Here is a 23,734-nt window from a genome sequence, read left to right as displayed (position 1 = left end):
GTTTTGTTCTTGCGATCCAAAAGAAACGGTTCGCACACAACAATATGTATTTGTCATGGAAATGGACCAGAAAAGAACATTTTTAAAACCCATACAGTTTGCATAACTAAAGAAGAGTGTGAAAAGGATGCACTACAGTACTGTTTTAATTAGCTTGGGTTTTTGTAATTGCTCAGTGCTCTGGACAAGATGGCAACTAAAATGTATTTACACAGCATAACTTGACTGTACTTAGAGCCTACAGAAACATTCATATGTGGTTACTCTTTCTCTCATTCTTTTCACTGCAAGACACAGTGGAGAGAACGGATTCACAGATTTATCTCCTAACCCCATAGCGTGCTTCTGAATACAGAGTCGGCCTACAATGTCACAAAGAACCTATACATACACAAAAAATATGTATGTGTATCTTGACTTGAGTAGATAACCAAAAAAGGCAGGCATGTGGTGATCGAAGAAATAAAACTTAAGAAACAGAGTGGGAGAAACCTAGCAAAAACAGGAATCCCCTCAGGTTCCGTGTGACTAGACAAAAGATGAAGACTTCAATCAAAGCCCAAAAATGTTTTTGAACAAGCCATGTCTTCAGGCAACAACCACCAACACTCAAATCTGAAACATCATACAAAATTAACAGCTCAACCTTTAAAATATTAAGCAGCTTTTGTGAGAGTTCATGAAATTTTCAATAGGACCTTAAAATATTCACAAACTGCCCAACCTTAAGTTTGCAGAAGTAGGCTCTTCAATATTGCAGTGGGATAGAGATTTAGTTCCTGAAATTAGGCCCACCTTATTTTAAATTGTGAGACATTTGCTGTAAAACAAATCACATTAATGCACATCACATGATGAATATCAGTTTCACAACAGAAAATCTGCATTCACCTCTCCTTTAAAAATGCCTGAAAGCTCAGTTCATTGCAACACAGATGATAAAATGTCAGTTCTGCCCAAATAACAGTTCTTTTTTCTCGCAAAAAAAATGAAAATGGGAATTTACTCACATTATGAAGATAAGTTGAGAAATCTGCTGCCCAATTTTACGAAATTCTGATGAGGAAAAACTTTAGAAAGGGAAAAAGAAAATGCTGACCTTGCAAAATCACAGATCGCACATAGAAACACAGTAATAGTGTTCAGGGTGCCAAAAAAATGCCTGTTAAACCACTTTCCCTAGCGAAGAAAATGACTAGTAAATCCAAAGTGGATTCCAGTGAGAAATCTCCTTATCCTGTACATTTCAAGTGCTACATACAGTCTCCAAAAGTCCATTCTTTTATAATCAAATTCAAACAACAAACTTAACCACACCATGACAGAGGACTACCCCCACCCCTTTCCAATCTTTTATAACATACATCCCCCCTCACCATCTCATAACAACAAAATGGGCAGGCTGATGTTTTGTTTTTTTTTCCACCCCACAAAAGATCATTATTTTACAGTCTTTTGGAATTCAAAATGGAATTTTCAAACATAACAATGTCACAATGTTTCATGAAAAAAAAATTCACATAAATGACAATTATTTGGGCCATAATAAGAGTACTTTAAAAGAAAAGAAAATTCAAGTGACAATCTTTGAAAGGATTTGTTTGCCCCAGGCAGTGTTCGAAAACCACCTGACTTTCACCATCATTATGGATTCTTTTGATTTTATGCATTGGAACTGTACGTCAAAAAAAGAGGCAAAATATGTCCACCAATTAAACAGCCATACAAATACCAACTCAATCACATTAAAAAGCTAGATTTCTACACAAACAAGCAATGCATGTTCAATTGTCATAGCCACCTGCAAGCAAGACTGGGGGAAAGACAACTGCTACAAAATAATGCTTTTAAAAAACACAGCTTAGAAAATCCTTCATTTGCTCAAAAAGATAAAACCATGCTCTTAAAGGAGAGGCACACCTTCACCTGCGAACATTGCTGCACGATTGTCTTGGCAACATTCAAGAGCAGCCCTTTGATAGCCAATAACACTAGAATTTTTAAGGACGTCAATGACTTTTATATACAGTTCGTTCATAAGCTTTGAGTTTTAATTGAATCTGAGGTGGTTTTAGTTCAGGGCTCTAAGTCTGCATTATAAACTAGAGGATTTTTGTTAAGCAAAAAAAATGAAATAATTATAGATGTTGTTCTGGTGCCTTCACTGGTTATACAATTTGCAAAATAATGTGGTAAATATGAGAGTGGCGGGGTCAATTTTCACGGTTTCATTTATTTAGAATTGCAATAGGGATTATTTTTTCTTCTACATCAAAGAATGACCTTGTTCATATACAGTCAGTGATCGACTCCTGCTCCTTCTGCTTTTGATGAAACATAATTTATCATAATGCTTCCCTAGGTTATCTTGAATATCTCTGAAAAGTGACTCCTGCACTAAATCTAAAACTTCTGAATGGCTCACAATCATCTTAAATTCTGAATAACTGTGGGGAAAGGAACATGCACTTCTGACTAAAGTAATGGCACTACACAGCTTGATCATTTTCTCATCATAAGAAAACAATATGCGTAGTCCTCTAAGAATATAGGCTAAGGATTCGGTTTGGCTAGTAAAGAACATGAACTACTTGTTTACTTGCCAAAGGACATTACACCTGGATTGAGACAAAAGCTCTTTAGTCTAAGGGGGAACCAGCAGCCTTACACACAGCAGCCTTCATTGCGCTGTAGTGTAGATCTTACTGTTAGTGTGACAGCAGCTTCAATTTGCATCACATGCCCACCCCAAGCAATGGCAAAATCCCAATGCATAGTTCTTAAATCAGCCACTGGCATTAACTGACTGAACATTTAATGAATCAATTAGCTTTTAAATCAAAGATTTTGGACAGTACTCCAGCCCCCATGATCTGAGAGATTCTGCATGTGATATGACTTAGGGGAAATCCTCAATTGAAAAAGCATACACTTGGGTTTCACAACTGTGTTGTCACTGACTGTATTGTATACAGGTATTTCATCCGAGGGAGAACTTGATCACGTCTGAAATGTGGGCTTGTATTCAGTTCTGCTACTCGGCTCTACAATTTTGGAGTAAGCTTTGAGGTCCAGCAGCTTCGACTTCTTCCCAGCAGTTTTATAGTGTGCCTTGCCTTTAACTTTCGCCAGATGTCATAAATTGACATATCCTTGTTTCATCCCCTCCCCCAACCTCCCACCCCCAAAAGAAAAGCCCCGCAAAGGTTTTTTCTCACCTATTTTCAGGGGTCTCGCAACAAAGTTTGCTTATGGAAACTTTTACAATGGACAGTGGATGATCTTTTTATTACAAGGAGTGTGAACCATGAAACATGAAGCAAAGCTGAAGTACTCTTGATAAAAAAATAAGAAATCTTTCCATCGTGTGAGGCCTGCAAAAAAAGAAACCCACGCAAGACCTCACTTTCTTTTACAAGTTCTCCCCAACACAGCTAATTAAATTAACTGAAATGGACAAAGGTGACAGGTTTTTGTCACCTTAGTTTTCTTTTTTTTTTTTTGAAAAATGTTTTTCTCCTTACTGTGTGTGTGTATGTAACTGGTGTACCAGAGTTTCCAGCCTACAGACATCAGAGCTCATGCCTGTAACTCTCCACTGTCTCGCCTACCTGTTCTAAAAAGGAGCTAGACTTGGCGTTTGGTAATAATATGTAATCCACCCACACCATCGCGTGTGGAATGATAACCTGACGGCGCATATGTGCTGTTCTTTCCCGATGATGTGCTAGACTTAATAAAGTAGTGAAAAAGACCTGGGTTCTGTTTAGTAAATATACTAATAATAATAATAATAATAATAATAATTATAATAATAATAACAATAATAATAATTCCCACCATGTCTACAAATCCATAAATATAATTGTAATAAAAATCCTGATCTGCCATATTAGCACATGTACAATCAGCTGCTCTGTAGTGGTGTGACCTGAGGTATCAACTGTCAATCGGATATGCGGCATATTGAAAACACTTAATATTTTATGAGCATGGCAATATATATGTATATATTATATTATATATAGACATTTCTCAAAGGTACTGTGTGCCATTTAGGGAACATGGCACATATATGGTTACTATAAATTGAGGTCATCTGCATTGATTTAGTTACAATCTCACATGACATCGGCAAAAATGAAAAAAGATACAATTACCTGAAGACAAATTTAAATAAATATTATATATATCATTTTTTTTCATAAAGGTAAAATAATTTTTTTTTTGGAATGCAGTGTAAAACAAGGTTAAAAAGAATGAACAGCTGAGAATGAACATTTTCCCCTGTCCCAATACCTGCTCACAGATCTCACATATCAGATATCCCAGCGTTGCTTAAACCTGAAGCTTGAATATAAGTTAAACCTGCATCTAGAGGGTCTCCCGTTCTGGTGCCCTGCCTCTGGAAACCACCAGAGTAAAGCAGGACCCAGCATTAAAAAGTTTAATTAAGAAGAGTGGAATTAAGAAGAAAAGGCTTTGAGGGGCACAAACAAATAAATAAAAAACTATTTTTTTTTGCTGTTTTTTTTTTGTTTGTACCACAATTCAATGAGGTTGATTTTTGTGAACATACCTGAATAAGAAGGGTTCAAATATTGGTCAGTCAGATGTACAGTACGAAACACCCCCTCCCCTGCCCGAAAGAGGAAAGTGAACAAAAACAAGAGAAGGAATGGTCTTTTCCCAGAGTATCAACTATCCCTTCTTCACACGCTCCTGAGAGGGATACAAGTAAGAGGCACGGAAATGAAGTGATTTCCGAGACTGAGGTATTACACTTGGACGCAGAAAGCCAAGTTAAAAATGTTATATATAGTTTTCATTTCATACAGGTAGTCAAGTCTGCATTCTCTAACTGACAAATATAGCTGCCCTCCTGTAACTATCCTGAGATACATTGAAGGCTACAAGTGAACGTTGCCTGAAAGTCTACTTAAAGCAAGTCACTGAAGGAAAAGAAAAAGAAGAGGAAGAAGTAGTCCTTTTTTTTGCAGAGTTTAAATAGTAAAATGTTGGTCTCTACATTCATTTGCGTGAATATGGAAATTTTCTGGAACTAAACGAGATCTACCGAGAAGGACATTTTTGTGGACAGGGGAATCTGTTAACTCAGTCAAAACATCACGCATTAACAAACAAACAAAAAAACAAAACAAAATGGCACACACCACAGTACCATAGATATTATAATCACATACAAATGCGTTGAGGTGCCAAAGCTTACACCCTGGTACATGAATTGTTGTTTCCAGTTTACCATTTCCTTAAGCCTATGCAAATGAGTATTTTGGACTTTTTTTTGGTTGTGTTTGCGAAACAACGACAAGGAAAAGGGCTCCAACCACTATCGGTGCAATGTCTCAGGCCTGGCAGAGCAACCAAATGATCACTCGCAAAAATAACACTTTTCTTGAGACCTGGAAGACCAGCTGCTTGTTCAATCAATCAACCACGTCCGTCTGCCGCTCAAGGCATTACCGCTATCCCACCGCTCTGCTTCTAAACAGTAACGACGAAAGGCAGAACTGCCAGAAATGCTTAATTGAAAGGATGTGGAATTGCAGATGAGACTTCCTGAGAGGAAACAGGTATAACTATGTTATTTAATTCTCCGATTCTTATTTGAAAGACCAAGGGAGAAACATACACCTAATTTCGAAGTAAACTTTTCATAAAAGTTGTCATGAGAATGGTTCGAGGGCAATAAAACAGCTGGTCTTGCTCTCCAGGGCTTAGAAGCAAGTGCACTGAATTTAATCCTGCACTTCAGTATGACATTTAGCAAGTGCATTCAATCGTACGGGGAAAATCATCCATTTGACCACTTCATTTTATAAACAAAATATTATGCACAGAGACATACAGAAGTCTGCGCATGTGTGTTCATGAAAGCATACTACCCAAGTCAAAAAAGCAGAATGCTTTTTTTTTTTTTTTTTTTAGATATTTTTAGCACTGCATCTAAAACAGTGTTTCTGCTGAGCAAAATTAAGCTATTTAAACCACAAATCAGAGGTTATGTGCATAACAAAATCATCCCCCTCCCCCACTCAAGTGCTTTCAAATAATAACACAATAATATTTAAACATTAATTGCAGTAAATCCTTAAAACAGTACAGTTCAAGATTCAAGGGGACCTTTACATACTACTTAATCAACAACTAAATTCGAATTAGACACTTTAAATGCTCAGCATTAATACAGTGTTTTTTATGCATTTGATGCATGATTCTGAGCAAAATATTATCTGAAAGGGCCTCATTCACAAGTGAAACATTACTGCAAACAAAGTAGGCATTGTAGCTAAACTACAAAAAACAGATTTGAGGTCAATGCTTTTGAACTGGTTAACACAGAATGTCAATTGGTCAGTTAACAGTAGATTTGCCATACTTGCAAGATTTGTATAATGCGTGAAATTTAATTTAAGACATCCATAAAAAAAACAATTACCCTAATCATTCCTTGTCGCTGACCCAGCAAACACAACACAGTGTGTTCCACATACTCACAGTACTAAATTCAACATATTTACTCTCTGTAAAGTCTGAATTGGTGCATGCCATTTCGTAAAATAAAATGTACATTGCAAGGAGTGTTTCATCAGTTTGCAATAATGGAGATGCTTGATACACAATTTATTTAAAATAATCTTTTTTTTGTCACTTCAGACTGGGTGAGCACCAGGCAGTGTTGGAGCCAGTTTATTTAAAAGGAACTCAGAGTAAGTGCTAAAAAGCAATGTAAAAAAAGTAGCATATAATGCCATCTAGTCTGCTTTCATCAAAGGAAAATGAAGCAGGACTTTAAAGAGCATATTTTTTTTCCCTAATAGGATCCCCCCACCCCCATTATTTATAAGAGAATTTCCACCTCTGCCTATCAGATAGGATGCAGGGATGGGAATTACACCAAACCTGACAATTCGAGCTGTCAGCCAGTGTATTTTGAAGAGGTAATTGAAAGAAATTATCTGTTTGGGTCCAAGCTGCAGGTTTTCAGATCATATTCAGACACTAAAGCTTTTGTGTTGTGGTCACCTTCCTCCCACCACACACACACACACACGTACACACATACACTTACGCACACGTGCACATACGTACACATGTGCACACACACACACACACACACACACACACACATAAACGCAAACAAACAAACAAACAAACGTACACACACACACACATACACATGCACAAATGTCTTCTCTTTTAAAAAGTGCTATTTTCAGAAATGTATGGACATATTTACCCCCATCCCCAACAACTGCCCATCAGCTTAAACATTTTTTCTTAATTCTCCACACTTAAGTCCATTGACCATGGCTGTGATTTAACACCCAATCCCCAAACCCAACCCCAAAATGAATCCGTTCCAAAAAAGAACGAGCAAAACATAATAATAATTTGAAAACTGCACTTCAGGAACAAAAAAAGAATGTTAAAACAGATTAATAGTTCTCAGTGACCCTGAGTTGAAAACGAAAATAACCCAAAATTAAGATTGGCTTTAAGTCAGTAGAATAATTTATAATATATTAAATTTACCCCACCACCCCCACTTTAATTCTTCTCCTGTCCTGCCCCCCAGCCCAAATAAAATGTACTTCAACAGTAAGATGTTGCAGCGGGAAATAATTTTTTTTTTAAATCATCAATGGACGTACGCAGCCTCGCTTGCTAAAACCTCAACTTAAAATGGCCGTGCGTGTGTGTGTGTGTGTGTTCTTAGCATGATTCAAGTTAGCACGTCCCCTCCCCACAAACAAAAGAAACTACATAAATGCATCTGAAATGAAAAGTGCTCACCAGGAAACGGAGGAACAGAAAGTATCTAGCAGACCTTAAGTGCAGATTGCTGAGACAGCAGTTAAGAGGTAATCAGGTCTGCCAGGAGCTGTCGTCCCCGAAAAGGGTTCGGCAAGCCTCACAGAGCACACGACCAAACACGTAGTGCAAACCAAAGCAAACTAACTCGGAAATTAAGAAAAGTCTCACAAAACATGCATCCCTGAATGATTTTTTTTTGTTATGTCAATAGGCTGTGTACGTTTGTCGTCCGAAGGTTCGCATGAAGCATAATATTTTTTTTAAGTGATGTTTTATAGAAATTCTCATGAACCAAAAATCCATTGTCTAACTGACATTGAAATAATAATAATAATAATAATAATAATAATAATAATAATAATAATAATGTTTTAAATCTGGGTTGAGGATCCCTGGTGATATTATCTTTAATAGTACTAAACTAGTATCCTTCGAACTGATTTTTCTTTTTACCAATTTCACTTTTTAATCTTATCTATGCTTTTTCCTGTTAGAGGGGGAGTTTTAGCAAGGGGCACTTCATAAACAATTTGTTCAAGGGTTAACCCCCCCTCTCTTCCCCCATGCAGTCCACAAATTTTTATTTTTGCCCTCTGCTGCCCCTATGAAACAGGCTAGCCCTGGTCAGTAGGGGGCAACAAGTTCAGAAAAGGGGTGGTGGGGTGGGTTAATCAGCTTCCTTTACAAAAAATTTGTGTATGGTATCACATAATCACATGGCTTCAAATGCATTTGCTTTGCAACCTTAAAAAAACAACAAATGCTTCTACAGTGTCAAAGTCACCACTGTAAAATGAGCAGATTAGTATATTTCACTCTCTCCAGAGTTCTTAATTTTTCTCCTTAAATCCCTGCGTTTGTGCTCACCCAGATACTGCAAAGTAAAATTGGCACAACTGAAGCCCCCGTTAATTTTTTTTTTGTTTCGTTTCGTTCTGCTATTCTTTAAGCCTTTTTACTCATCTTTCGAATCGCTGCCCCCCTGGGAGCCCTCCTCCCTGGGTGTGGGTTCCGAGTCGGCCACCATCTCCTGCCCTTCCATCCTCATCAGCTTCAGCTTCTTCTTTGGAGGGTTTTTCAGTGTTCCCAGACGCTCCTTCACCTTGTACTCCAGCGTGCTGTGGGGGATCCCGTACATGTTCTGCGCCTTGGAGACGCTCATCTTCCCGTTCATCACCACGGAGATGGCCTCCTCGAGGATCTCGCTGTTGTACTGCCGGTACCGGCCCCTCTTCTTCCTCGGCTGTTTCGAGCTGGGATCCCCCTCCGGGTCGGAGGTAGGGTACTGCTGCCCGGAGGTGGACTGCTCCACGTCCGACCCCCAGAAATCCGCCGACCCGTCCAGGATGCCCCCCAGGCCGCCCCGCCTGTTCTGCTTGGGGAGGATGGCCCGCAGCTTCTTGCTCAGGGCGTTTTCGGAGTGCGGGCCCACCACCAGCGAGCCGTACCCGTAGAGGTCAGAGGTGTGGGAGTCCCAGGACAAGTCCATGCCCCTCACCTGCGGTATCTTCAGGTCGACAGGGGGCGAGTGCCCGTGGTCTTTCTTGGCTTCCTGCGACTTGGTCAGGCCGGGACCCTTGGAGAACACGCCCGAGTTCTCCAGGTAGAAGGGCAGGTCCTTCAGGTCGTTGAGGGTGCTGCTAGCTTTGAGCTTCAGAAGGCTGTCGAAGTGAGACTTGCTCCAGGAGCCGTCCCGGGACAGCAGGGGGCGCTGGCCGTGGTTGAGCAGGCCCGCCGAGTCCAGGCTGGTGAGGGGGCCGGGCGGACGGAGCAGGCGCTGTTTCTGGGCGAGCAGCTCTTCCTTGATCAGCAGCGAGCGAGCGAGCGGGGGCTTGAGGGGGGTGGAGTTTCCGAAATTCTCCCTCGTCCCGTCCTGTAAGCTTCTCGGGGGCAGCCCGTCCTCTCCATCTCCATCCCGAAAGATGTGGTCAGCTCTCACGGGACGCCTGATTGGAACGGAAGGAAAGGGGTGTAAGCAGAGCTTGCACAGTTGTTAGGGAGGGATGGGTTGGGATGGGATGGATTGGGTTGGGTTTTGGGGGGTGTGAGAATGTGGTTACTCATTTACTGGACACCTTGCTTGGGTAACATCACTTTTTCTCGCTTAATTTGCGTACATATTAAAAAAAAATAATAAACCACTGTCAGGTTATTCCTTTTTTTATTTTTTATTTGGACTTCATTTGTGTACACAAAGCTTGCTTTGGCAAAATGAACAAAATCCAAACAGACAAAAGAAATAATAAAACCTTTCAGAGTTCAGGGAATGGACCAAAACAGAAAAGAAAAAAATAAAGAAAGAATCAAGGGTGTCTGGGGATGCTGAGTGGCCACTGCTGAAAAGCAAAGCCTTGATTGAATTTTCTGAAAATAGCACCCGTGAATAGCACTGCAGTTGTAATTTGCATCATAATATTTGTTAAATACAGCTCTTTGCCAGTGATGTCACCACCAAGCAAGAACGGCAATAAAAGAGTAAGCCAGGTGAAGCAAATGTACATTTAAATACTCAAATACAAACAATTAAAATTAATGGCTGCATTTCAGAGAACAATTGGCATGCTGTGGAATAGCAAGCTGCACAACAAATAAAAAACAACCCCTCAAACGGGTGGTCAACTGTGTTTCTGGACAGCTGGTTACATATGCATATTCTCATCATTACTCAGAGCTTAAATGAAGAATTCAAGCTGTTTATTATATGGTAAAGCCATGTCACCCTGTTGCTTGGGTCTAAATTGGTTGCTCATTTATTTAAAGGTGAAAACAAAAACCAGCAGGCAGATGTGACTCTCCAAGGTTGGCGACCTCTGATAGAGTGTCTATTTTTTTTTTTTTATCACCAAGATGAAACCACACCATCCTGCAATTCAGTAAAAAGGAAAAGTGAATACCCAATCAAGAAACATATGTGCGTGCACGCACACACACACATACACACACAAAGTGGGGACCTAAAGTCTGGGGACACTACCAAGTCCTGGTTGTTTTCATTATTTATCGAGAAATAATCCAATTACGACACTCCAATTATACTTCTTATTCAAGAATACATTACTGAGAACAAGGGCTTATTAGGATGGCATTCCCATCACAGTCACCAGACCTGAGCCCAATCGAACATCTGTGGGAGCAGTTAAAGAGGGAGAAGGCCAAACATTGAGTAATATCAACAGATCATCCATGCCAAGTGCTGGAAAAAGTGCTGGGATGAAATGGAAGATGAGGTGTTGCATAAGGAATCATAATGGAGGATCCAATGCCAAGCAGAGTCAAGGCGAGTACTAACCATTTTTGACCTTCGGTAAATGCTTACACACTTTGACTTATATTAAAACTGAATAAAAATGATGTATTCTTGAATAAGTATTAACGGTGTATCATGATTGTATTTAGGTTTGAGGTAGTGAGACAAAGCTGGAGTTGAGCAATGACAGGGGGAGTGGCAGCAAGCGGGAATAACATTTGCCAGTCTTAGGGACGCAGAACTCCGCACATCATAACAGTAGTCCTGCAAGTCGGAAAACACGTGTAGTGCGGGGACCCCAGCCCTAAATTATTTCTTGCTTCGCAGACCCAAGTAGCGTGCCAACGCGTTCCCCTCAGGAGTACAAGTTCTGACAAATAAAGCGAGCGGTTTTTAAGATCAGTCCATCAAGCCCTGCTCGTTTACTCATTTGTTTCATCCCCCGCTTCTCTTTCTCCTTCTCGCGTAACCATCGGTGCATAACGCCTATTTAAAAACCCAAAGGGAAACATTTGCTGAATTGACTTATTTTTGTTCTCTTTCCCTCTCTTCTGAGGAGGGGGGGGGGGAGAAAAAAACTGCAAACCGTGCGGTCATGTGATCGGGAATGAAGGGCACATGTTAAATGAAGAATTAAAACTACCCTTAAAATAAACATGCACACTCCAGGCATTTTTCTAAAGACATCATACATTCTGGTGAACGTTTCTAAACCCAGTATCTGGGGCACAGCTCCTCAACACGAGTCCTTTGGGCCCTCCTGCTCCCCTGCTTTAAATGCTTCCTGCGCTACATTTTTACAATCCTCCTCCTTACGTCAAGGAACTGAAAAGAGCGGCCATTCGGTATAAAAAATGTAACACAAACACAGAAAATTCTGAAAAGTGCGGGACAGGGGAGGCTGGGAGAAGGCGAGGCCGCCCTGTTTGCGAGCGGGGGAACGCAGCATCTTAAATCTAAAGTGCTTTTCAACGTCAATCTCCAGATGATCCAATCAGACTCATACGCACAACTTCCTTTCCCGAAAACTGCCAGGCCTGTGTCCGCCCAGGGCATAAAAACTGCATGTGGACACAACACAAAAAGTAAACCAATGCAAATCCATGGGTATACACGGACTCCCCAACCAAATAGTACAACTTTAAAATAGACAGCAAGCGAAACTGAAAGAAAAACATTACGATCTCTCACCACAAATTTAATAACAGGCAACAAGACAACAAAAAGGAAAATTACTGTTTGACAGCAGCCATTTTATGCGCTTATATATAGAAACGCCAGCCTTCATCGGCATGTGATTAGATCATTATCTTTCGGAGATTTGAGAATACATGAACAGCTTTTGCAAAGAATTTTGGACAACAAGATGGTAACACAGGATAACTGGAAGAAAGAAAATTAACTGGTGACTGCTATGCTCATATTTAGACAAACACGTCTCTGCAGCCCTCCTGAATTGATGGGATATCCGGTAAGAAAGGTGCAACCGAGCATTCTTAATTCTTAATTATGAGAAAATGTCATTTTGCGACACAGGATGGGAAGGAAGGAGTCAAGTAGTATTGAACGTCTTTCAAATGTTGAAGCCCCCCATGTAATCACTTGCTGAGAGGTGGCCAATCATGGTCCTGAAGAGACACAGGGTCTGCTGGTTTTTGTATACAACATTCAAATCAGCAACCTATGCAATGAACTGCTTTAAGAGATTATTTAAGTAACAACAAGCACACACTGCGGGATCAGGATTGGCCACCTGTGCACAAGTTAGCATGCAGCATTAGTACAGCACTGTGTAGAAAAAAAAATTACGTCTATTCTAGTCAGAGTCTGTCCCTTCCTCACATAAGTATGTTTATTTGCATCAAATTACCTTGTCAGAACTTAAATAGCAGGGTGGTCATGGTACTATATGGCATTGGGGGGTAATCCATTTTAGAAGGGGGTCAGGGTCAGTTTGAGTCCAATGTTGTAAGAGTGTTTCCAGGGGGAGGGTTAGACAAGTTTTTAATTCCAGTTAGACGTCTAATTACTTTTGAACTGTTAATTGAACACTGTTCCAAGATTGGCATCACTTGGCAAGTATGAGGTGTTATTCTTTTGTGAAATGTGTGTTCGACATATTTCCGAGCGCCAGACGTACCTTGATTTATTTCTAAACATATTGCTCCATAAATTAACAATGCTAATTGGTCTACTTAACTAATTAAGATTGGCTGGTTGGATATTAAAAAAAAAAAAACTAGATAAATGTATTTTATGTATCGTAATCGTATATTACAGGCTGCAAAACAGCCCTCATACAATATCTGTTTCTTCACAGACTTAAAGAAGCAGCATGCAGGTTTTCACCCTAGTTCCTGCTAACAAATGCGAACTGCATCACCATTCAAAAGAAAATTCAAATACAACTGACATGAGAGATGTATTCATAAAATACACAATGAGAACAACCACATGATTTAGTAACCTCCCCTTGTTAGTCCTGGTAGACATGAGTGACTCATTTACAGCAACCAGACAACCTACATCTTCCCAAAGTCGTAATGAAGGATAACAGATCATGAATTAAACAAAGTAAAATTTAGAGGACACAAACACAACTGAGGTCCTGAATATCATGCTCTGTCAGCTGAAGATTCATGGTCATTCGATGATAATTAATTGAAATAAATTGCACACTGCACCTTTAAAGCTGATCATTCTCAGGTGTTGTGAAAAAATGTATTATTCAATCATTATCTCAACAAACCAAATGAACTAAATGTACAAACAAAAAATAGCAAATGCGGTGAGTCGGTAGCTCCAGGTTTTCAGACACAGGGACTTTCAGAGAAAGAGCCAAGCTCAAATTTAAAAATGCTCAAAGATATTAAAATGTAATTCCAATCTAAGAGAGCTTTTTTCATTATTGTGGTGAGCAGTGGGATTAAAAAAATAGCGACAGGTACCACAGATCACCAAAAAGAAAAATACAACCCCAGATGATAGATCTAACTGTCTGTACGCTCCCTTATTTGAATTCTTCTGATAAGCCCAAAATTCCAAACCGTTTTCAACGTCACATGAAGCAAGCACTGGATACACCAAGCACACAATGGCAGGAATTATGTTTCTAGGAGCAAATCCGATGTTTACAATCAAAAAGTGGTCCCATTGAAATAAAACTTTCCTATCCAACGGAATTTGAAATAGCTATTTACTATCCCTCCACTGCACCTACCCATGATGACAGGAAAATGCTCTGGGCACACTAGAAAATGACAGTGTTCAGCATCACCCTCTGAAGCCTAGCTGCCTAGCTTTACCTCTTGGCCGACCGATTCGTTTTTTTTTTTTTTTTTTACAGTACGATCACTCAAACTGTTACATTTGATTTCAGCCACACAGGTTAAAGACCTCCTACGAGAAGATGCCCTTTCACAGCTACAATTGACCTACCTGAGGATAAATCACACAACAAGTGGAATATAGTGGAATACCTGGATATTTAACTTGAAACAATTTAACTTTGGAAAGCATTCAATTTAAATCTATGGTAATTTGTTAATAAACTGTGTAACAAATTTAATGAAGTATTACATGCACCCACCCAATTCTTAAAACACCAATGAAATATATATAATTCTGTTTTAGTACACGGACCTGAAGAAAATACTACCAATACTTACCTGAAATAATTACTCAAATTAAAGAGAAGGTCAAAGGTTTTTTTTTTTTTTATTCACTCAAACAGGCAATGCCAAAATAGATTTAACATGGCATGAACTTGGTCTTGGGGACATGTGAGAGAATTTACTAATGGACAAAGTGACCACTTTCTGTAACATTCCAGTGGCACGCGCTTCACGGCAGATTACAATGACGTGGAGAGGTTTGGGACGGAAAATAAACTATCCAATCAAAGTGAGAAAGATTCTCCTTACCCTTTGACCCTTGGCGCCACAGAGTAACCATGAGAGTTCTTTACTGAGACACTGCCCACATTGTGATTCTTCTTGGTTGAAAGATCGAGGACTCCATCTGAACACACAAATATAGTAATAAAACATTTAGAAAATACTTAAAATGGGGGACAGCACCAAACAAATTTACATGTAAATATATGAATTAATATAAATGTAGTGTTAAAATATCAATGCGAATTTATCATTTTTGGATATAATAAGATAAATATAAAGCATACATACATATACATACATACATATATATATATATATATATATAAAAGCACCTCTCATACATGAAAACGTATATATACATATATATATACTGTATATATATATATATATATATAGATATTTGCTATATTGAGCTTGTGTTTGTTATGTATTGTTAAATCAAATGTACAAAATAACATTCTTGATTGGTAAAAGCAAGGTCATCAATGTATTGTGTGTGCAGCATTTTCCAAAACTCATACACAATCATTAATCCTCCAAATGCACAGCCACAATATAAAATGAACAGAAACAAGTCCTACTGTCCTATACATGGCAGTGGTGGAAAAGAAGACCTTGGTGAGGAATAATAGTGGACACGGGTTGGGGGAAATACAAGACCGTGGCAATTCATCTGACAGACTAGGCTGTTCTGCAATCTGAATGCACACCATCCTATCGATCTGCCTTAAGGGTCAGCGCAAACGATGAACAGGCGGTGTTTTTCATCTGGGCTGTTGTGAACTAAGTGCTTCAAGGTTTCAAATGACTATGCTCACAAATATAAAGCAAGCAGGCCCAAGTATCTTAAGGCATCTACTTAAAGCAAACAAATTATAAATTCACAACCCATAACTGCTCATAAGAACTTTCATAGGAGGGGAGTGTCTCTTGAACAAAGCCTTTATGCAGGCCTTGGAATGCAATAGACCGCAAACTCTTGATCTTGTTAAATCAGCATTTTCATAAGTGGCTTTCCAATTAGTTTCAGTGCAGTGTTTCTTAATTTAACCATTTTTATTGTTCCTTTTGCTGCAGAGATTCAGTATTGCTCGAGTTCCATGCTTCAGCGGTTTGTGAAAAGATGCCGTTTTAGAGATATGCCGAGGTACCTTGGTCGCTGGGTTCGATTTCGGCCTTCTTGACGGTGAGGTCCAGAGGAGAGTCCTGGTCAGCCATGAGAAGCTTGCTGAGAACGGGATTCTGGGCAGAGGCGGCAGCAGCAGTGACAGCAGTGGTGATGGCGGCGGAGGCCGGGGGGGTGTTGCCGGGGGCGGGGGTGAGGGCGAGGGCGAGCGAGGGCGCTTTCGGCAGGCTTTGGTCCTTGGTGGTCCCGTTGGGCTGGAGGGAGTCCTGAGATGAGCTGGTTTTTGAGGTATATTCCGCAGCGAACTGCCGGATCATTCGCTGCATTATCTCGCGAGCCACTAGAGGAATATGGGGGTCTGAGAAGCCAGGGATATCTGCTGAGTGGGAAACCAACGACACACATGAGAAAAGATCAACAAAAACCAATAAAGATACATTACACATTGTGAACACAGATACACAAACACACACGCTTTTGCCCTCTCTCTCACACACACCACAGGCATGTTACTGACAGACTTATGTTAAACACAGTACATGTATTTTGCTGCCTACAAGCTTGGTTAGACATTTTAGTGTAATAAGAAAAAGAGGGAAAAAGGCCTTCAGTAACAAAGGCTGGACTCCTGAATGCAACTTTCAATAATGACAAAGCCAATAATGGATCTAGCAGACAGGAGACATTTCCTTTGGCTGTTGAATTATTCTCAGCGTTGGGAGTGAGAGCTTCCTGTACTGTTAAAGCAAACAATATGCAGCAAAAACCCTCCCCTCGCAAGAGCCTCAGGAGGTACAAAAACATTTACATTAAGGTACACCGCCAGGAAGGAAACAACAGCACCCGAAGGCAAAAAAAAATAATAATTCTGTCTGCTGAAAAAGCAGATTGTTTCTGTGGAAATTTACCTTTATAACAACCACTTCCAAAAAGTGCAACAGTCCGCACGCATTCGGATATATATGCATTTATGCCCTTTTGAAAAGAAGCTTTTCAATGCACCAGTGAAAGCTCGGTTTTGTCCTCTGTGCTTCGACTTGTGACACATACCTTTTCTGTAGAAGACAGCATTGAGGAACTCTTCTGCTTGTTTCTCCAGACGGTTAATTTTGGACTGTTCCTGTTTGCAGCTGTCCTCCTCAGCTAACAAGACCTGGTTGTTTAAGCCAACCAAGTGTTCCTAAAGAAACACAAAAAAGACAACTAACTAAACATGGGGACCCATTTCAAATGAGAATAAAAAAGGTAATACCAAGCTAATATTTTAATACAGGGCAAATTAGCCATATAAAAAGACAAATCTACTGATAAAGTCCGCACTGACTGCAGGAAGATAACGACAGAAACAAACAATTTTTGTGTAGGGACTGGTGTCCATATCTCTGTAGTCACTGCTGTGCCACAGACACTGCTACAATACACCTGCTATCAAGCCATTTCCTACATTGCAGATCTCACAGCACAACAGAGGTAGCATTAATTGGAGTACAGGCCCCTTCGAAAATTCAACATACTGAAAATACTGGAAGAATACATAATGCAGAAACGCTTTAAAATTTTTTTCCCCAAATACACTATTGTTAAACATATGTATCACTATATTTTCAGAAAATATTTGCAATACATCACGGAATTTCCATTTCTGTAAGGGGTGCATGTATCACTGACAATGGCTAATGTCTGGCCAGGCCCTACCCAATGAAGTGTCTTCCATAAGGAAGAAAGTGCACTCTTGTCGGCAAATTTAATGTCAGACATTTTCTGTGAACACATTGCTGACCAGTATTTTTTAGCCACATATAGCTGGTTATAAAATATAATTATTTATATATATATATATATATATAAGCACCTCTCATACATGAAAATGCAGCTCAAAGTGATGTACATAATATATAAAATCAAACCATGTAATCACACCATGTGCTGTTCAAATACCCCCCTGCCCCCCCAATCTAAATACACAAATTACCTCACCCATAGGTACATTACAAAACAAGAGAAAATCTTTTTTTTTTAACTTTGTTTTAAGGTATGTCACCATAGCTAACTGTATGAGCTGTTCTCTGCAATTTAAGCCCTTGTTTCTATTGGGGGGTTGCATTTCAGGAGATCAATGAATCAATACTTCCAATCCTCCATGGGGCTGCTGCAGTACTCATGCAAAGCCCTCAAATGAATAAAATATCAAGCCTATAAAAATAAATAAAATAATTATATATATATATATATATATATATATATATATATAGATATAGATAGTTTTTCAGTGCCAGATGGTTGACCTTGGGAGGTTGGAAGGTTATTAGAAAACAAGCCTTCATTTATAAACTGACAATTGAGAGATACAGACCATACAGATCATTCTAAATGCCGGCAATAGCATCAATAACAAGGGCTAGCTTTACTAATCCTGTGTGAAAAATTCAACACAAGGCAGCAATATATCATTCATACACAACGCAAAACAACACATATCAGTGATAACAAAACACAACATTGTGTATAATTCAAATAAACACACACTGCAATAATGCTATACAATTCAAGACAACAGTAAATGAAAAAATTACAACAGGCTATAACACAATGTAATTCCCCACTAAATTATACAATACAACCATTCACAACACACAATACAAAAAAACAGGGTTCCCCAACCCCTGTCCACAGAAATATGGAAGCAAACACATATTCGAATCAGACTGTATTGGGATATCCAGCTTACTCATCAATTTTCGTGATTTTTTTCCACAGCTGTGGTTTTGGTATTTAAGCATTTAACTGTGTTTGCATGTCTTTTGTACACAATAAATTGAGTTGTATGTTTTAAGTTCAGTATGAAATGACCATTCAGTGCACTTGGCACTTGGAAACAGACCACAATCTATACGCACTAATGTTAATTGAAGGTACACAACACAAACAAAAGGCATCTCACCTGCAACAACACACACACACACAGACCATAAAAGACAGAAGAACTATTCATGAGCTCCACGAAAGACAAAAAGAGCTCCTTGCTCTGTTAGCAAAACCTACGCACTATCCACTGTGTCTTTGTGACTAGCAAGCAAGCAAGAAAATAAATAAATAAATAAATATTGTTACTACATAATACACAGAAAAAGTAATATTTGCTTGTATGTATCTGTTATGAGAACACTTCATAAAAACCCCTATAGCATAGTATACAGGTGCACATTCTAGAGAGCATGTAAAGAACAAGGTCTCACTATATTACGAATTATTTTTTTTTTTACCATGCGCTATGAAAAGTATATACTGTATACTTCTGAAATGTTACCGACAGTATGATTTTATGTTAGTAGATATAAAAAAAATCTAACTATTATAGGAAAAGTAAAAATGGAGGAAGAGATTAAATTACCTTCACTTTCTCTCTTCTTAAGCAGCAGAAAAGACAATTTTCATCAAACGACCAATCTGACACACTTTCGGGCTCGCAATCTGTGGACCCAGAAGCACAGACATTTCAGATGGATTGGAAAAACTGACCTTTCAACACTTCAGCTGACAGCAAGAATACGGCTTTTTTTCCCCCATTCAAAAAAAAAAAAAAATTGTGCACTGACTGTTTTAGATGAAAATGTTTTGCAAAAGAAATATTTTAGGCGAGGCAAATTAAATAAATAAACCGGCAAAATGCGCACAGAACGGGCGGCCCCTTTAAATCATCACCTTGCAATAACCCAGTTTTGCCCATCTCTCAAAATCTGTGTCAGGGAATTGATTGCCCACACTTGCTGCTGGCTCTCGAATCAAGATCAAACAAACACACGGCCATAATGCAAAATGACTTTAGAAGAGAAATGACAAATTTGCTCCCCTGAATCCTATTACTGTCGGACAGCTCCTCCAAGTCATGCAGATTCTGGAGTGTTTGTTGCATTTTTTAAATATTTTTTTTTTATAGGCAATTCTTGCGGCACTGAAATGACTTCAGAACCGAGACATTGTCAGATTTTTTTTGCTCTTGCGAGGAAAGCATCACGCTGCCCGCATTTGTGACAGATGAAACAAGCATACAGTAAGATAGCACATTAATTACCACAGTTCCTTCAAACCCTTAACATTTCTTAAAGTAAAACATATCTTGAATCAAGAGCCAAAAACGACTAATATATAAAAAAATGGACACTTTGACAAAAACATTAATAAAAGAGGTTGTGACACCTATTAAAATGAGAAGTTCTTTCTCATTATCGCTGCAAAGCCACACAATCAATCTGGCAAGAAATAGAAAGGGAAAAAACCACACAAGCCTAATACAGACAGCTATAATAACTTCATGTCTGGATGGTTGCCATGGCAGTCAATTTCTTTTCCTCCTTTGGAAGCTTAGTTTCAACACATACAACATTACTGAACAACCATCGCACAAAAAAAAAAAAAAAAAAACATTTAACAATACATTCTTAGATTTTCATGTTAATTGTAGGGTGAAGAAAGCAGCTTTCATGTCAATGGCATAACAATAATAATCTCATCTATGAATTTCAGCTTTGTGAGGTGGTATTACGCGTTTTCATTCTGTACGACTGCAACATACGTTTGCGTTCTCTTATTGTAAACTGGCCTTGTTAGAGTGCTTTATACGAATGCAATTTTTGACAATTTCAGTCACGGTATAGGTTTTGGCACATGCAAGCTGAAATCATACCTTGACACAGTCACATTTGAATATCTTAGCTTGTGCAGCACGTGAGGTCATAATACCAAATGCTGTTGCCCATTATCCATCATTGGAACACTGAGCAGTTGTCAAATGTTCACAAATTACTTATGTTCGGTGTTGAATTTGGGTAGTTGAGATGGACTGTCCACAGCCAATGAAAAATGTACTGTTCTATTTAATGCATCAAAAAACTGGAATTTAAAAAAAACAGCAGTCTGCTGCAAGCCACTATATTTTCCTGTAGAACCAGTGCAAAAAAGATATGCAATGAAAGAATGATACTGTGGTTAAGATTAAAGTAATTATTTGCAAATAAACATGCAATAGAAGCAAGGTATAGATTGTAATTTCATTCAACCTCAAACAGTTATCACCACAAACAACAAAGGCATAACAAGTGGAACAAAATAACTGGGTAGCTTGATGGAAACAGTTAAAAATTTGTGTCAAGCTGTTCTGATAAATTCCTGACAGCCTTGCATGGCACTCATCACTGACCAGCAGTTCAGCACTGTGTGGTTCCAGAATTACTGAGTTCAGTGGTGGTGGCAAGTCATCATTTTGTAATAGCACTTTCTCTATTCCAGACTTGAAATATGATAGGAAAAAGGGGGGAAAAAGAGAAGTTCAGAAAAAGTAGCTTTTTGAAAAAAGCCATTTTTAAATAAGACCTCTAATTATGAAATTAAATTTCAATTAAACACAACAGCGTCATTGCAAAAATTGTGATGAACAACATCTTATAATATTCAGTTGAACATTATGTAATTATTTCACAATTTATTGACTCATTTACATATGCTACTGTATTAATTCATGATTTATACCAAAAAGCCATATTTATTTAATTTTGACAGAAATGGGATACCATTCTCTGATGGTGAGTCAGTCTTGACTGCTCCAGGTTTCCTAATAGTCAAGTTTTTTTTTTTTTTTTTGGAATGTCAATAAGCGTACTAAGCTCAAGTAATTTAGGTTGCCAAGACAGGGACTGCATCCCTCCCTCCCTCCCACCCACCCCTCCACCTCCCCACCATCTCCTCATCGTCGTCCGTGCAGGAGCGGAACAAATCCATTCACACGCACTGAAGGCCCAGGCCTGTGTGGATTTAAGCATGGGTGTTTAAAATTCGCAATTAACTTTACCCCTGTGAGAAATGGCTGCGCGACACTGCTGCCGTCTCGCATTAGCCCAGCAGTGTTACGGGGCCATTTTAACGGCCCCTAAGAGGTGCCTTTGTTTGCCGGCGCGCCGGTCATAACCGATTCCAGCCAAATGCCGAGGGTGACCGGGATAAAAACCGGATCCTCCACGCACGGCGGCACGTGGCACCGGTTCTGCCGCGGCCCCACCCCTAAGCTGCCTGGGTGGCACGTCCAGCTAACGCACTCGCTCTCCGCGGGCCCTGCGGTTTGGAACTGAAATTTGAAAACATTACTCGTTTATTTATTTATTTAAAGGCACGACCTGCGATACATCATTGATTGCGCTGAAGTTAATATTTCAGGAGAACTCTTGCGAGGTACCAGGATACGCGCCTCACGCGGCTGTGAATGCGCGTTACTAGGAAAGGCGAGAGAAACGGGGAGAGTGGCCCTTCCTTTTGATAAAAGCCAACTCATCCACTTATCAAATTGAATTTATTGGGTAAATCCTCGGCAGAGGCAAGGCACGGTTGTCCACTCCCACTGTTCAGACAAGAGGGCTTTCCTGGGCAATTGATGGATTTGGTGCCTTTTATTCTGTAAATGACAGACCCACTTTAGTCATCATCGCCAGGTATGGTGAATCATGCACAGGCACAGTGCATCGTTGTACAGTGAAGGAGGTTTTTTTTCTTTTGAGCGTGTTATATTACTGCCTATCACAGGTACAATTCCTGTCGCACCCTCACTACACAGAGCAATGTGTCCTGTAAGATCCATCTCACCCCATCCCACCTGTCCAATTCTGTGAGCCCCAGATACACAGATGAGGGGTGGACTTGGCAGTTGTACGCACAGATTGCATGAGCGGACGTTACTAGCGTTTCACAGTGTGGGTAAAGCGCCAACCATCATTAACGATAGCAGTTTGACTTTTAAAACCATAGTTATATTGAAACACACATTTTCAGAGAGAAAAAAGAAACAAAAACCGAAACTACCAACATCCTTGGCAATGTTCCTGACTCAACCTTATCATCACTCGTGGTAGCGCCATTTGTCCTTCTGTTAAACATGACAGCAATCCGTGTTTGCACACCCAACCTCATTTTGGTTGTACTTGTACGTTGTGACAGGACTGCGTTAGTTTCATCATATATAATGATAGCTTTTTACTATATTGTATCGTTTTGCTACAATACAATTCAAATGATACAAGATCGTAAGAAACGACACCGAACTGTTGCCTCGATTGAATTCGTATCCCACTGTTGTGAAGCCTGAGGTTTACTCCCCTAGCCATTACTGTTACTGAAGCAGCCAGACGAGACCTGTGAGCTTAAAGGTCATTTGGGCAGGAGGTGGTGTGGACTACGCTAAGTTTGCCAGAGTATGTGGTGCTGGAGTCATGCCTTATGACTTCCCAAACTTTGCGAGCCCACAGCACACTTGTATTCTGTGATCCCACCCACAGTAAAATGTAACCCAAGTGTAAAAGTGAAATATTTTACACTTCGGTTAACCGCATCTCACCACACACCTCAACCCAATATTCCCCAAACCTAGCAGTGAAACCCACCAGTGAAACAAGCTGGCAGTACATAGCTAGCCAACTGTAACCATAGCTATCAGTGGAAGGCTAGCTAGCACATTGTCTTGAATTAAACGGCTGGAGATCAGATAGCTAGTTAATTATGCGGGCCACTACAAGGAAAATGCGGTTTTATAGCAATCCATCAATTTCAGTCATCAATTTTTATACCGTGCTATATTGCCAA

The 23,734-nt window shown here is 39.6% G+C and overlaps 1 protein-coding gene across 2 annotated transcripts in view; it reads right to left on the bottom strand.

Annotated features, from left to right (window-relative positions):
* Positions 1 to 384: 384 nt before the first annotated feature.
* Positions 385 to 23,734, bottom strand: part of lcor (ligand dependent nuclear receptor corepressor) — a 51,012-nt gene continuing 27,662 nt past the window's right edge. The window contains exons 3-7 of one of the 2 annotated variants that reach the window (XM_035405552.1): positions 19,503 to 19,582; positions 17,162 to 17,291; positions 16,137 to 16,490; positions 15,010 to 15,106; positions 385 to 9,785 (exon numbers count right to left, since the gene is read on the bottom strand). In XM_035405552.1, the coding sequence (XP_035261443.1) occupies positions 8,795 to 9,785; positions 15,010 to 15,106; positions 16,137 to 16,490; positions 17,162 to 17,291; positions 19,503 to 19,582 (1,652 nt within the window). In that variant the 3' untranslated portion in view covers positions 385 to 8,794. The remainder of the gene's footprint in view (positions 9,786 to 15,009; positions 15,107 to 16,136; positions 16,491 to 17,161; positions 17,292 to 19,502; positions 19,583 to 23,734) is intronic. The other variant, XM_035405553.1, reaches the window with a different exon arrangement.

This window comes from Anguilla anguilla, chromosome 2, assembly GCF_013347855.1.
Source record: "Anguilla anguilla isolate fAngAng1 chromosome 2, fAngAng1.pri, whole genome shotgun sequence".
Lineage (NCBI taxonomy): Eukaryota > Metazoa > Chordata > Actinopteri > Anguilliformes > Anguillidae > Anguilla > Anguilla anguilla.
The sequence above is the reverse complement of the archived record's forward strand: the minus strand, read 5'-3'. Positions and strand labels throughout refer to the sequence as shown.